General features: G+C 42.8%; 1 protein-coding gene across 1 annotated transcript in view; it reads right to left on the reverse strand.

Annotated features, from left to right (window-relative positions):
• LOC110500248 (synapsin-3) overlaps window positions 1–14,429 on the reverse strand; it is a 124,948-nt gene that overhangs the window by 71,853 nt on the left and 38,666 nt on the right. Inside the window, exons 5-6 of the mRNA XM_021577500.3 lie at window positions 956–1,112; window positions 285–374 (exon numbers count right to left, since the gene is read on the reverse strand). Of these exons, the coding sequence (XP_021433175.2) occupies window positions 285–374; window positions 956–1,112 (247 nt within the window). The remainder of the gene's footprint in view (window positions 1–284; window positions 375–955; window positions 1,113–14,429) is intronic.

Here is a 14,429-nt window from a genome sequence, read left to right on the forward strand (position 1 = left end):
ATATGAAGTTGGGCATTATGCAAACAGGAGTTGTTTGCCAGAACTCTGGCTGAGACATTCAGCGTGAATGTTTACACGTGACGCCAAAGGAAATATTTTGCCTCACCCCCTTACTTTCTCTCGCTTTTTCTACCCCAAATTAGACAAGTGTCACAAGGGCAATATCAAGATTATCTGAAAAACATACAGAGTTCATACATTCCCTGAGTGCTGTGTCAATATGAAGATGGTAATGCAGTAAAGAGGAACACACATTAGAAACAGTGTGTCAGGAAGGCGCTCACCATCTGTGTGTGGTTGGGGTAGAAGGTCTGTTCGTTCAGTGGGAACTTCTCTGGGCCCAGGGAGTGGTAGAGCTTAATCATGTGGGAAAACTGCAAGCAGAAAAAAAAACACGAGACACCAAGCTATAGTAGTTACTGTATATAGAAGGCAGGATAGAAAGCGTCTTAGACTACATCTGTAGTTATCTGGAATTTATAGCACCAAAGAAAATACAATCATTGGACGTTTGCACGGATTTCAGTCCTAGATAAAAAATAAAAAGACACCTTGAAAGATGAATGCAGCCCTATCCATTAAAAAGGTTTTTGGGTAGAAACTTTGACCTCGAAAACATTCAGAAATTGTGAGAATTCTAAAAAAGGTAAGTTCCGGAATGTTTTGTCTACTACCACCAACATGTTTTGTCTGGGTTCTAAAGACTGGCCATGGTACAAATGTAACATGGCCCGGCTCCAGCGCACCTTGCCAGGTAACCTCTGTCCTGTTAAAACAGGGTGAATAATAACAGGTATTACTGCAGGACCCTGGTCTTGCGGTTTCAGAGACAGGCGTTATGGCTCCTTTTAATAGCCCAAATAAAATCAGTCTGCGGCTGCCGCTAAGGGCTTCTTCTTTATGGTTAAGATGGAGGGAGGAAAGGAGGTAAGTAGGCAGGTTATGGATCACGCACCACCCAGGGTTTGCTGCAGAAGTTGTAGATGGAGAGCAGGGAGTTGATGCTGGCGACTCCCCCGTACTGAAGGCCAATCACCAGGCTCCTGAAGTCTTCACCCGGAGTCATGCTGTAGGCATGCTGGCGAATCAGGACAAAGTCTGGCTTGAAGGATCTGGAGAAAGACAAAACAAAGTGGGACATGAGATAACGGAAACCAACAACATTCTTCGTTCCTGATGTCAAGGTAAAGTAAAAGGGCACATTCTACCATCCTGACTTTCACAATCTGCTTCGCCAATTAACAAAACATTGATACAAACAGGAAGAATGCATTAATGTCAGCTAACATCTGTCCCACTGGGCACACGCTGGTTGAATCAAATGTTTCCACATCATGTCAATGAAATTACATTGAACCTCCTTGGAATTGACGCCCAGTGGCGTGTGCCTGTGACTGCTGATGACACTTCATTACACTGTAAAGACAGCCAACCTGTTGTCAGTAGGGCATTTTAGAGACCTGGATATTGATACGAATTTAGCTTTAGTATATACAGTAAATGACCAAGATTGGTGCATGCATACTGTACTTCATTAAGGACTTTGTCACTCAAGTTCCAGACCTCAAGCAGTCGAACTATAACGACAGTAGTCATCGTAGAGCATTTCCAAAGTCCAACACAGCAGCTGTAACTGCTCAGAGCCCAGACTGATAGTATCTGTCACCGCATTAACGCGTTAAGATTACATGCAGCTCACTATTTACAAGTTGGAAAAAAGCTCCATTATTCAAAGGCCGTAAGAGGAGTGCGAACAAAGGAACGCTGGTCAGAGAAGCTAATCTTCTTGACCATCTAACCAATTAACACAGCCTAATCCCTCTCATTACAAACTGTTCTGGGAACAGGGCCAAGTAACCCATCAGGGACCCGGGAGGATTGTATCACATCTGGCTATGATTAAGATAAAGAGGTAGAAAATTCCACTCTTTAACTGAAGGCAGGTATACAGGGATGTGTTTTTAATTTTTTTCCCCAAAAGGTAAATTCAGCTTAGATTCAGGTAGGTGGGCTATCTTGGATGGATCTGTGCTGGCTGAGCTGAGGGATGTAAATTAAGTTCTGTCAGATGGCTGTCAACTGTTAGGGATGCTCGATTATTGTAATTTACAGTTTGGTGAATGGTACCTTTTTGATGCATCCGTCTGAAGTCATTGCTTCGACTTGATAAGCTGTTGAAAGTTATTTCCAGTGGACTTTAGCTGTTCTCAATGAATCAATGTCTAGAAAGCTCTGGCAAAGGTACTTGGTGTTGATTGAGTTGAGATTGCTATATTTACATTTTTGTCATTTAGCAGACGCTCGTATCCAGAGCGACTCACAGGAATGCGTGCATTCATTTTCGTACTGGTCCCCCGTGGGAATCGAAACCCACAACCCTGGTGTTGCAAGCGTCATGCTTTACCAACTGGGCTCACACACACGGAGCCATGGAAGTGTTGCTTATGTAAGACAGACGACTTGAGACAACTCAGGACTCAGCAGATCAGTGAGAGCTGTCGTGGTCACGGCGACACGAAGACTACAGCTGCTCTCTTTAAAATGTTGTGCTCACTGCTCAGCCAAGGTGGCACTGGACCAAGTGCTCACTGCACACTGCTCAGCCACTGTAGTGGCACTGGACCAAGGGCCGTTCTATTTCTGCATCTGTTTATTAAGGGACAGACTGATACAAACCTTGCGCATACCATGCCCACATCACATGCACTGGTATCTGATGCACCAGGTTTGTCCTTTAAATATAACTTCACTTTCACTTACAATACTGGGATGAGGTAGGTAGATTGGGTGGGCTATTTACAGCTGCAGTGATTGGTTAGCTGCTCAATTAGCTGAATTTTAAAGTTAGTGAGGGAAATATAAGTCTCCAGCTTCAGCGATTTTTGCAATTCGTTCCAGTCACTGGCAGCAGAGAACTGGAAGGAAAGACGGCCAAAGCAAGTGCTGGCTTTGGTGATGACCAGTGAGACATACCTGCTGGAGCACGTGCTCCATGACCAGTGAGCTGAGAAGGCGGAGCTTTACCTAGCATAAACTTAGATGACCTGGAGCCAGTGGGTCTGGCGACGAATATGTAGCGAGGGCCAGCCGACTAAGAGTATACAGGTCGCAGTGGTATAAGGGGCTTTGGTGACAAAACGGATGGCACTGTGATAGACGGCTAATAGCGGCTTATGTGAGCAGCCAAAGGCGTATGCTGCATGCACCCATCTGTACAACCTATTTACTGCTCATCATTAGCATAGAAGTGCAGGTTGTGATCATGCGATTGTTTTTAGCCAGGCTACAGCTAATAGCAGCATTGCCCTATAAAGCTACACCATTAACACACTTATTCCAGCCATTAACTTTGTTATCAGTCCTTCTGCCCGAGTAATACTCCCTGTGGGTTGTGAATCACATCAAAGCTGTGTATTAAATGTATTTTGTGCTTTACGATCCCAAATCGCTCAGGCCCAATGGTGATCACTTCATGGCCAATATGCTAATGAACCCTTTAAAATTGTTCATCAGTGTGGCAATAAAGGAATGTTTAATGAGGACGGAGATGATGATGCCGAGATGTGAGGTAGGGATGTGCTGTATTTATGTGGAATTGAAGGTTCTGCTTTATTAGCCAAATGGAATTGGGTTCCTTAGGGAGAGGGGATGAGCAGAGTGGGAGCTATAAACACAACAGATCGGTCCCACACACACTAGTCCAGGCCATAGTCACTTCTACTGGGCGTCTTGTTGGTGCATGTTCGGAGTGTGTTACAGTTCAGTTGGCTTTGACTGTAACCATGGCAACTGCTTTAAATTGCAGCAAACTGTGGGACAGGATTTATTGGAACATTTGCATTAATGAACTTGGCTTTACCCTTTTACTCCTGTAATTGGGCTTTCAGTGTAGATGCCGTTTCTGTGTTGGTGCGGTGTTGAATCAGGGAGCAGATTGTCCCCATGTGTGAAGTCAGTGCTACTGGGGCAGGGAGGTAGGATATTACCATCGTGATAAACAATCACATTTGTGGCCATGGCTGTTTTCGTCAGACCTTGAAGCATGTCAGGGGAGGGGGAATACCAGTCAAACATGACAATCGCCTGCCATTCCATTCTCTAAGTAAATGCATCTTCCACATCTTTGACCTTTTCATCGACTTCTCTGGGAGATCTATTCGGAATTTCAATTCATGTACATTTATCCTTGTAATGCCCTCTTGCCAGCCTCAAAAGGTCCACTGGTAGAGTAATCTCCCTCCAATCTGTCTGACTCAGTTTGATAAGGGTAATACGGCCCAACCTCACAAAGTGTTCCACAAAAGGTCACGTGTGTTGACTGCAGCGCATTGCTCAGAACAAGAGGACATTGTGTTATTGTGCACCCGTTATGTCTACAGGGAGCGTACGTACGGGACAGTTATCGCCACACACCAAGCCCAGACCAGCTTTGAAGAATGGATGGAGAATGACGGGAGAGTGAAAGAGCAGGGGGTGTGAGAGGTACATACGTATGTGACATAGTACACCATTTTCAGGTACCACTTTTGGTTTGTGAGTGCTACTTTTAGAACTACTGGCTAAAAACTTACAAGCCCTTAACCAACAATGGAGTTCAAGAAAGAGAGTTATGTAAAAAAGAGTTATGTAAAAAAAAATATATATATAAAGTAACAATGAAATGGCTATATACAGGGGGTACCGGTACCGAGTCAATGTGCAGTGGTACAGGTTAGTCGAGGTCATTTGTACATGTAGGTAGAAGTGACTATGCATAGACAATAACAGCAAAAAACAGTAGTCCGAGTGGCCATTTGATTAATTGTTCAGCAGTCTTATGGCTTAGGGGCAGAAGCTGTTAAGGAGCCTTTTGGTCCTAGACTTGGCGCTCCGGTATCGCTTGCCATGCGGTAGCAGAGAGAACAATCTATGACTTGGTTGACTGGAGGCTTTGACAATTTTGGGGGCTTTCCTCTGACATGGCTAGTATATAGGTCCTGGATTTCGTGGCTAATTGAGGTAAAGCATTCATTCTGCTCATAGACTATGCATGTATGAACTACACATTGACACATCTGCTCCCTGGGTGCCGAACACGTGGATGTCGATTAAGGCAGCCCTCTGCACCGCTCTGATTCAGAGGGGTTGGATTAAATGTGGAAGAGACACTTCAGTTTAATGCATTCAGTTGTACAACTGACTAGGTGTCCCCCTTTCTTTTCCAAAGCGGTAGGTTTAAAAAAAAAAAATGTAAATTTAATTTATTTATTTTTTTTACTTTGCCACCAAAGTACCGGAACATGTCTTTAACTACAAAGAAAAAGAGGGAAGTGAGAGAGAAAAAGTACAGTAAAATATGCATTTGGGAGAGGAACATGTTATGGACCATTTGGACTATTCGGAGCAGCGGTTGTACTGTCACGGTCACAGGCAGACCTGGCTGCAGTTCAGGACCATGATGGGCGGTGGCGCAGTCATGCGGTAGAGCCTGCCAGTAAAGACCACTGCTCTGGCCATGGTCCAGTGAGGAATGCATGCAGAGCTCCTATGGAGCACAGAGGGTCAGAGAAATGGTGAATACACCTCCTACCCTGGCAAGAAAACACAAGACATACACCGAGTGTATAAGACATTAGGAACACCTGCTCTTTCCAATCAGTATAGGGAGGAGACAGGTTAAATAAGGATTTGTAAGCCTCGAGACAATTGAGCCAAAGATTCTGTATGCACCATTCAGAGGGTGAATGGGAAAGACAAAATATTTAAGTGCATTTGAACAGGGTATGGTAGCAGGTGCACCGGTTTGAGTGTGTCAAGAACTGCAACGCTGCTGGGTTTTTCACAGTTTCCTGCGTGTATCAAGAATGGCCCACCACCCAAAGGACATCCAGCCAACTTGACACAACTGTGAGAAGCATTGGAGTCAACCTGAGCCAGCATCCCTGTGGAACACTTGTCACCTTGTAGAGTCCATGCACCCAAGGAATTGAGGCTGTTCAGATGGCAAAAAGGGGGTGCAACAACATTAGAAAGGTGTTGATAATGTTTTGTACACTCAGTGTAGTGGGTAAGAGACCGTTAATTCCAGCAGAAAATGTGATCTTCGGTCTACATGACCGACAAATTAAGTTTGGCACTTCCACTGTTAATATTAAAAGCATCAGATGTGAATTGCGCTGCAGGAGCGAGTCAGAGATATAGCACTAGTAAATTACCTATAGCAGAAAGGGACATTTGTGTTATGAGTTAGAGTGGTTTAGAGGGACCATTTGTATTCATGAAAACATTACAGAATTGGCATCAGGACTAATTCTGAGCTGTATAGTATTTGTATTAAAGTCTGGTGGTGGTGCTTTTGGGGGAAATCATCCTGAGGTTTGTTAAGCACATGCCTGACTTCAGCGTGTCTCTTTGTGAGCTGGATTCATTTGCTATGTTATAAGACTACCGCATCTGAGGTATTAGAAGGTCTGATTGAAGTACAGTAGCAAGGGTCTTCAGTGGGGGAAAAAAAGTGATTCAATTGTGTAGGCGCGCGCATGACACGTCGGTCTCAATTCTGGGGTCGATTTTGGTGTACATATGAGGTACACGCTACTTTACATGTGTGTGAACCTGTGTATGTGTACAGAGTGAGTGTGTGTTTAGGTGACATGAACCGTCTGTGGTTGGTTTTGGTTCAGCAATCTACATCGGATCTAAGGAGAGCCAGGCCCCGTCACACTGCGTCTGCCTCAGGACTCAAGGAGGTTCAACCCTTTGTCTGGGTAGGGCTGGTTATGGTAGCTTACAGGACAGAGAATTAGAAAAATAATAACATACAAGTATCTGCTGATGCAATATCCCTGCTCCATCTGTGAGACTGACCACAGGTCTGGGAGGGGGGGGGGGCCTGCAGTCAACCATGACAGGGTTAGGAACTCCCACTGCTTGTCTGCTACAAAATAGTATGGCTCTGGATAAGCAAGGTGCATTGGCATTCAGTTTAGGTCTTGGCGCTACACAATGCATGAACATACAAATGTAAAAGCAGGTGAGCATGGTATGTAAATCAAAACCAAATCTACAGAGACAAATTTGTTCTCGTCTCTGGAAGTGTTCAAGGACAGTGAAATCCACACGTCTCCAGGTATGGAGGAACTTACTGTGTTCAATTGAAGAGTTTAAAATTCCAAAACGCTATATATATACACATTTTCAAATGTTTGTAAATGAGCTTTTATTGTTTATAGAAATTATGAAAGAGAACGGTGCGTTTCACCATCTAATCATGGCATAGGGTTGTTCAATGACAGATATGCATTTGTTTAAAATGACTTGGTTTCATAAAGTATTTTGCTAAATGGTATTCATTCACCTTACACTCAAAAATAGAAAAATAAGTAGTACTGCTAGGTTTTACAGTCAAATGTAACAAATAATTATAACATTTATGTACAATTATATTATAATTCAATACAGTAATATGAGCTCCGTATGTAAAACATTTACACTTGACATTTTAGTATGACCGACAGCACAACGGTCAACCTGATCTAGTCCTGTGGTAGCTCTCTCTCTAAAAAAAAAAACAGACTCTTATACACTAGTAAATCGCTTTGCCAAAACATGCCTGTTGTCCTTGGCATGCCTGAAAAGCACTTTGCCCTCTAAACACAGCTGGGTTCTTACGCCACCCTGAGGGACCCCAAGCCAGATAAGACGGGCATAGTGAGGTCTCTGGGAGCTGTCAAACAGTATAACCGATCCTGCCCTCTATAACGTCCCTTCACTTGGCCCAATTAATCCAGCACCTATAATGTGAGTGGGGGTGTTTTCATTGTACGTTGCATGCACATAACAGGTAAACAAGCAGCCATATTGAATCGCCCAGCCCAGTCCAGGCAGACAGGCATTTGCTCATTCACATCACAGCGTATTGCTGCCAGCATGGCTGGGCAGGATGCTGTTTCCCATTACCCTAATCACCTCCCTGATTGGATTTCAGTTCATTCATCACAGGAGGAGCAGGACTGTGGAGAAGAAACCTTTGGCTGTGCTGATCGGAATCCTTTTGCTGTGGCTAATCATGCTCCATTGCTATAATCGTGAAACACTTTGCCAGACCAGTGTTTCTGCTTTAAGTTAAAGTTCAGCAGCTGGGCTGGAGGGGTTTGGCAGAAATAGCAAAAGAAAAGCAAAAAAAAAAACAGGTGACGGCACGTTTTGGACGCGACTCTTGCACGAACGAGAACGCACCATATATGCTCAAAAACATGCCTACCTCTACGCCATGGCAGAAAATAACAAGGGCAGAACCACTTGAAGTCATCTAATAGCCAGTAACAGCAGGTCCTACTAATGTCATCATAAGAGTACGAAGTCATATATAAAAGCATGCATCTTCACGTTATGCTTTTTAAAAATCTAAATGTAAAAGCTGTTTGTGCTCCCATATAAGTGCATGTGCAGTTACATGTGCATCGGCCGCATCAAAACCCACAGAGTAATAGTGCACTTGTTACGGTTTAGTTGATATATGACAAACAAGCGAAAACCATGCACTTCTAAGAAGTTCCACTTGGGTAAGGAAGTCTGAAACCACAGAAATGTGAGAAAGCGTGCTCCCTTGATAGGCCAGTAGAGGGGAGGTGGGGGAAGTGTTTAGGGAGCGCACCCGTAGCCAGATGTCAAGGGTCAGAATGCTGAACGGATCATGGCCCTTCTTTATGCAGCCCCGCACGGACGGAACAGCAGGAGCCCTATAAACCGACCAGGACACGCACAGACACAGAGAGCAGTTTGAGAGCCGTGCGAACCAACTACTCACATGTACAGTACATGTCACACACAATTTATGTTATAAAACATAATGCCTTTAATCTGGGGTCCTTAGGAAACATGCCGTTTATCTTCAGGAATGTGTCTCAAGGCATATAGGATTTTTAAGATTTGTTTTCATTTAGTCTTCCGGCTAAGAATAAAATGGAACATTTTCATAAGTAGTCATTATTAGCCCAGCTTAGGCACCAATACAGAATCGCTTATAGACAGCACCAAATCCTGAGTAGGCAGTGATAAGCTATACTACTGTAAGGCTTAGGGGAATGTGTGTCAAGCAAAGGACAACAGCCGTATCTTAATGAAGTTATCTACATTTTCCCACCATCGACTGTCACCACCCACATGAAACAAATACTATGGAATAAAAAATGTAGTATTCACAGCAGTGTTTTTGCAGACTCAACTGCAGTATTTACAGTTAACTTTAGTATACAGTGCCTTTGGAAAGTATTCAGACCCCTTGACTTTTCACATTTTGTTAGACTTATCCAAAAAAATAAATGACTCCCCTCAATCTACACACAATACCCCATAATGACAAAGCAAAAAGAGGTTTATAGAAATTGGTATTTACATTTTTTATATTTAAAAACCTGAAATATACATTTACATAAGTAAAATAATACCCTTTACTCAGTACTTTGTTGAAGCAACTGTGGCAGCAATTACAGCCTTGGGTATGATGCTACGATCTTGGAACACCTGCATTTGGGGAGTTTCTTCCATTCTTCTCTACATATCCTCTCAAGCTCTATCAGGTTGGATGGGGAGCGTCGCTGCACAGCTATTTCCAGAGATGTTCAATCGGGTTCAAGTCCGGGCTCTGGCTGGGCCACTCAAGGACATTCAGAGACTTGTCCCGAAGCCACTCCTGTGTTGTCTTGGCTGTGTGCTTAGGGTGAGTGCAAAGGTGAACCTTCACACCAGTCGGAGGTCCTGAGCGCTCTGGAGAAGGTTTTCATCAAGGATCTCTCTGTACCTTACTCCGTCCATCTTTCCCTCAAACCTGACTAGTCTCGCAGTCCCTGCCTCTGAAAAACATCCCCACAGCATGATGCCGCCATCACCATGCTTCACCGTAGGGATGGTGCCAGGTTTCCTCCAGGCGTGATGCTTGGCATTCAGGCCAAAGAGTTCAATCTTAGTTTCATCAAACCAGATAGACCATGTAAAAACTAGATTGAGAGACCTAAAAATATCCACTCCCCATCCAACATGACAGAGCTTGAGAGGATCTGCAGAGATGAATGGGAGAAAGTCCCAAAATACAGGTGTGCCAAGCTTGTAGCATCATACCCAAGAAGACTCGAAGCTGTAATCACTGCCAAAAGGTTTTCCAAAAAAACTATTGTATAAAAGGTGTGAATACTTATGTAAAATGTGATTTCAGTTATTTATATTTTTTATAAAATGTGACGTACATTTTTTTTTTTTTAAACTTTTCTTTGTCATTATGCGGTATGGTGTATGAGGAAAAACAATTGAATCCAGTTTAGAATAAATGTGGAAAAAGTCAAGGGGTCTGAATACTTTCTCAAGGCACTATACTTTAGACACACCTTGTGTCTTAATAAAATCAACTCTGCATTGAGCTTAAAATGTTTTCAGCTTACAGTTTGATGAACTAAGACAAATGCCTCAGGAGTGCGCCAGAGATCTATATAACCAGATGAAAAAATCCTTAACCTTATCAGATCATCCTCCTCTCAGTCTTGCTGGCTTTTGCAGATTTAAAAATATATTTATTTAACTAGGCAAGTCAGTTAAGAACAAATTCTTATTTACAATGATTGCAACAAAACATCTTCAGTAGGGTAAAACTAACCTGTCTCACGACGGTCTAAACCCAGCTCACGTTCCCTATTAGTGAGTGAACAATCCAACGCTTGGTGAATTCTGCTTCACAATGATAGGAAGAGCCGACATCAAAGGATCAAAAAGCGACGTCACTATGAACGCTTGGCCGCCACAAGCCACAATTGCCTTTTTCAGGGGCAGAATGACAGATTTTTACCTTGTTGTTGGATCAAATCCCCAAGCTGACCTTTCGGTTACTGGCCAGAAAACAGATTCTGCCATTCCTCTCATGAAGTTGCCGGTAATAAGCAACAGGAGGAGTTGGCAACCTTTCTCATGTGGAATGCCAATTTATCTTACAATTTCTACCGTCTGTGTGCCAGCTACAGTTTTCATTTACAAATTCTGGTGAAAGTTACATTTTTAATAACATATAACATGTGTAACCCACAAACGTTCACTAAGGCAATTCTAGGTCTTGTGGAATATTTTTGGTTAAACTATCCCCGATGCAATGGAATTGCAACCCTCTGCATGCACAGTGCACTCTTCCATCCCATGTGCAGATAATTCTCAAGATCTTGCACACTAATGAGATGCTATTGAGCCCACACTACTACACTGTCTGAGCCAAGGACTACTTTCATTCTGGTCAGTTTTGATTACAATACTGGATGGGGTGAATATATTTTAAATTATGTTTCGTTAACTAGTAAATAGTAGCCTACAGCAAAGTGTGTTTAAATAATTTCTAACTTGTTAACAATTTCTGTTTGTTAGTTTTTGCTACCATGTGGGTTTTTAGCTTGCCAACAGTTTTAATTCACCTGTTTCCATACATGTATCTTACAAAGGAGTTGTTTAATCTAACTGCTTAACTATTTATCTGTACATGGAATTGTATTTCGGTTAGTTTTACTCATTTTTTTCCAATCTTTACAAGAAAATGCCACAGGCAACATCTGATGTGTGGAGACATTTCACTGCAGCTAATTTAGAAGGAAAAGCTGTGTACATTTGCAAATACTGTGCCAAATCATATGTGACGAACACAACAAAAGATGGAGAATAATCTGGCCAAGTGCATAACGTTCCCTCAGCGCTCACAACAAGCAACCTGTGACAAAAGTCCCTCTACTTCTATTTGAGGTCAGACACCTTATCGATAGCAACAGCTCTTGGTCCTCCTGGAATCAGAAGTTTTTTTTAAAACTAGTAGTCAGAGAAATGCTGATGAATGTCTTGCTCGAGCTGTGTATGCAACTGGTTCACATCTGATACTCACAGGCAATGTGTATTGGAAGAGATTTCTGAATGTTCTTTGCCCAGCATACACCTCTCAGCATACACCCAACCAGACATGCTTTATCTATTCATTTACTGGATGCAAAGTTCGAATGTTCGTGGGGAAGGAATAATTAACTACATCACCTCAACCAGTATTCTACAGACACAAGGGTCTCTACATTGCAGATGAGCTGAAGGCAGTCATCAATGGCCTTGGACCACACAAGGCATTTGCACTGGTGACAGACAATGCTGCAAACATGAAGGCTGCTTGGTCTAAAGTGGAGGAGTCCTACCCTCACATCAATTGGCTGTGCTGCTCATGCATTCAATCTGCTCCTCAAGAACATCATGGCACTGAAAACAATGGATACACTCTACAAGAGAGCCAAGGAAATGGTTAGGTATGTGAAGCATCAAGTTATAGCAGCAAGCTACCTCACCAAGCAAAGTGAGAAGAATAAGAGACCACATTGAAGCTGCCCAGCAACACCCGTTGGGGTGGTGTTGACATCATGTTTGACAGTCTCCTGGAGGGGAAGGAGTCTCTCCAAGAAATGGCCATATCACAGTCTGCCGATATGGACAGCCCCATCAAGAGGATCCTCCTGGATTATGTATTTTTGGAGAGAGTGGTAAGCAGCATGAAATCTATAGCAGCAGCCATTGCACAGATTGAGGGAGACAATGCCATCCTGTCTGATGTTCAGACTCTGCTTGCAGATGTAAGAGAAGAAATACGTACTGCCCTGCCCACTTCACTGTTGCTCCAAGCAGAGGAAACTGCAGTTCTGAAATACATCAAAAGGCGTGAAGACTTCTGCCTGAAGCCCATACGCCGCAGCGTACATGTTGGACCCCGAGTATGCTGGCAAGAGCATCCTGTCTGGTGCAGAGCTCAACAAGGCCTATGGTGTCATCACTACCGTGTCTCGCCACCTTGGCCTGGATAAGGGCAAGGTTCATGGCAGTCTGGCGAAGTACACTTCCAAGCAAGGGCTTTGGGATGGCTTTGGGATGGAGAAGCAAGGACTTTGTGGATCTGAGGCCCTTTCCTCTGTTGCCTCCATCATCCTCCAAATCCCACCAACATCAAGCCGCCTCAGAGCGCAACTAGTCCTCGTTTAGGAACACACTGGCTGACCAATACAAGGGTTGAAAAATTGGTGGCCATCCGAGAAAATGTGAGGCTTTTTGAGCCTGACAAGCCATCCTCAACAAGGTTGGAAAGTGACAGCGAAGATGAGGCCTTAGAGTCTGACGTTGAGGAGATCCAAGGAGAAGAGATGGAAGCCTGAGAGGAAGCCTGAGAGGAAGACAACCAAAGCTTTAGTTTCTAGACTATCATTTTACAGATGCATGTTGAAAGTTTTTGGGAGATGCGATGGATCATTCAATATTCCCTTTCTTTTGATGTTCAGTGAAATCATCCCATGTGAAAAGTCAACGCATTTGAAGTTCAAGTCGTAACTAAATGGTTTATTTTTTCCTTTTGGAAGGAGTTTATCATTTGCAATTATGTCTACTTATGATAAGGTAAAAGGTTTATGTTTCTGTCTACATATGATATGGTAAATATATCCAATGTAAAAAAACATCTACATTTAAATGTATTAATATTAATTCCCATATATTACCGTTAATTCCCACGGAAAGTTTCCACCTCTGAATATTCCCCAAAATGTGTAATCCGCGTCTCTTCTTCTTATTGGTGTCCTTTAGTAGTGGTTCCCTTGCAGCAATTCGACCATGAAGGCCTGATTCACACAGTCTCCTCTGAACAGTTGATTTTTTATTGATTTATTCTTTAACTAGGCAAGTCAGTTAAGAACAAATTCTTATTTACAATGACGGCCTATGATGTTGAGATGTGTCTGTTACTTAAATGCTTGAGTTCATTTGAGCTGCAATTTCTGAGACTGGTAACTCTAGTGAACTTATCCTCTGCAGCAGAGGTAACTCTGGGTCTTCCTTTCCTGTGGCGTTCCTCATGGGAGCCAGTTTCATCATAGCGCTTGATGGTTTTTGCAACTGCCCTTAAAGAAACTTTCAAAGTTCTTGAAATGCTCCGAATTGACTGACCTTCATGTCTGAAAGTAATGGACTGTCATTTCTCTTCGTGTATTTGAGCTGTTCTTGGCATAATATGAACTTTGCCCTATTTGTTAAAATACCAATCTTTTGTATAAAACCCCTACCTTGTCAAAACACAACTGACTGGCTCAAACACATAAAGGAAAGCAATTCCACAAATTAACTTAACAAGGCTCACCTGTTAATTGAAATGCATTCCAGGTGACCACCTCATGAAGCTGGTTCAGAGAATGCCAAGAGTGTGCAAAGCTGCCATCAAGGCAAAGGGTGGCTACTTTGAAAAATCTCATATATAAAATATATTTTGATTTGTTTAACACTTTCTTGGTTACTTCATTCCATGTGTTATTTATGTATGTAGAAAACAGTAAAAAATAAAAACCTTTGAATGAGCAGTTGTTTCCAAAAGCTCTACTAAAACAATCGACCAGTCGACTAATTGGGATTAG

The sequence above is a fragment of the Oncorhynchus mykiss genome, chromosome 21, assembly GCF_057628025.1.
Source record: "Oncorhynchus mykiss isolate SJ-2025 chromosome 21, ASM5762802v1, whole genome shotgun sequence".
NCBI classification, from domain to species: domain Eukaryota; kingdom Metazoa; phylum Chordata; class Actinopteri; order Salmoniformes; family Salmonidae; genus Oncorhynchus; species Oncorhynchus mykiss.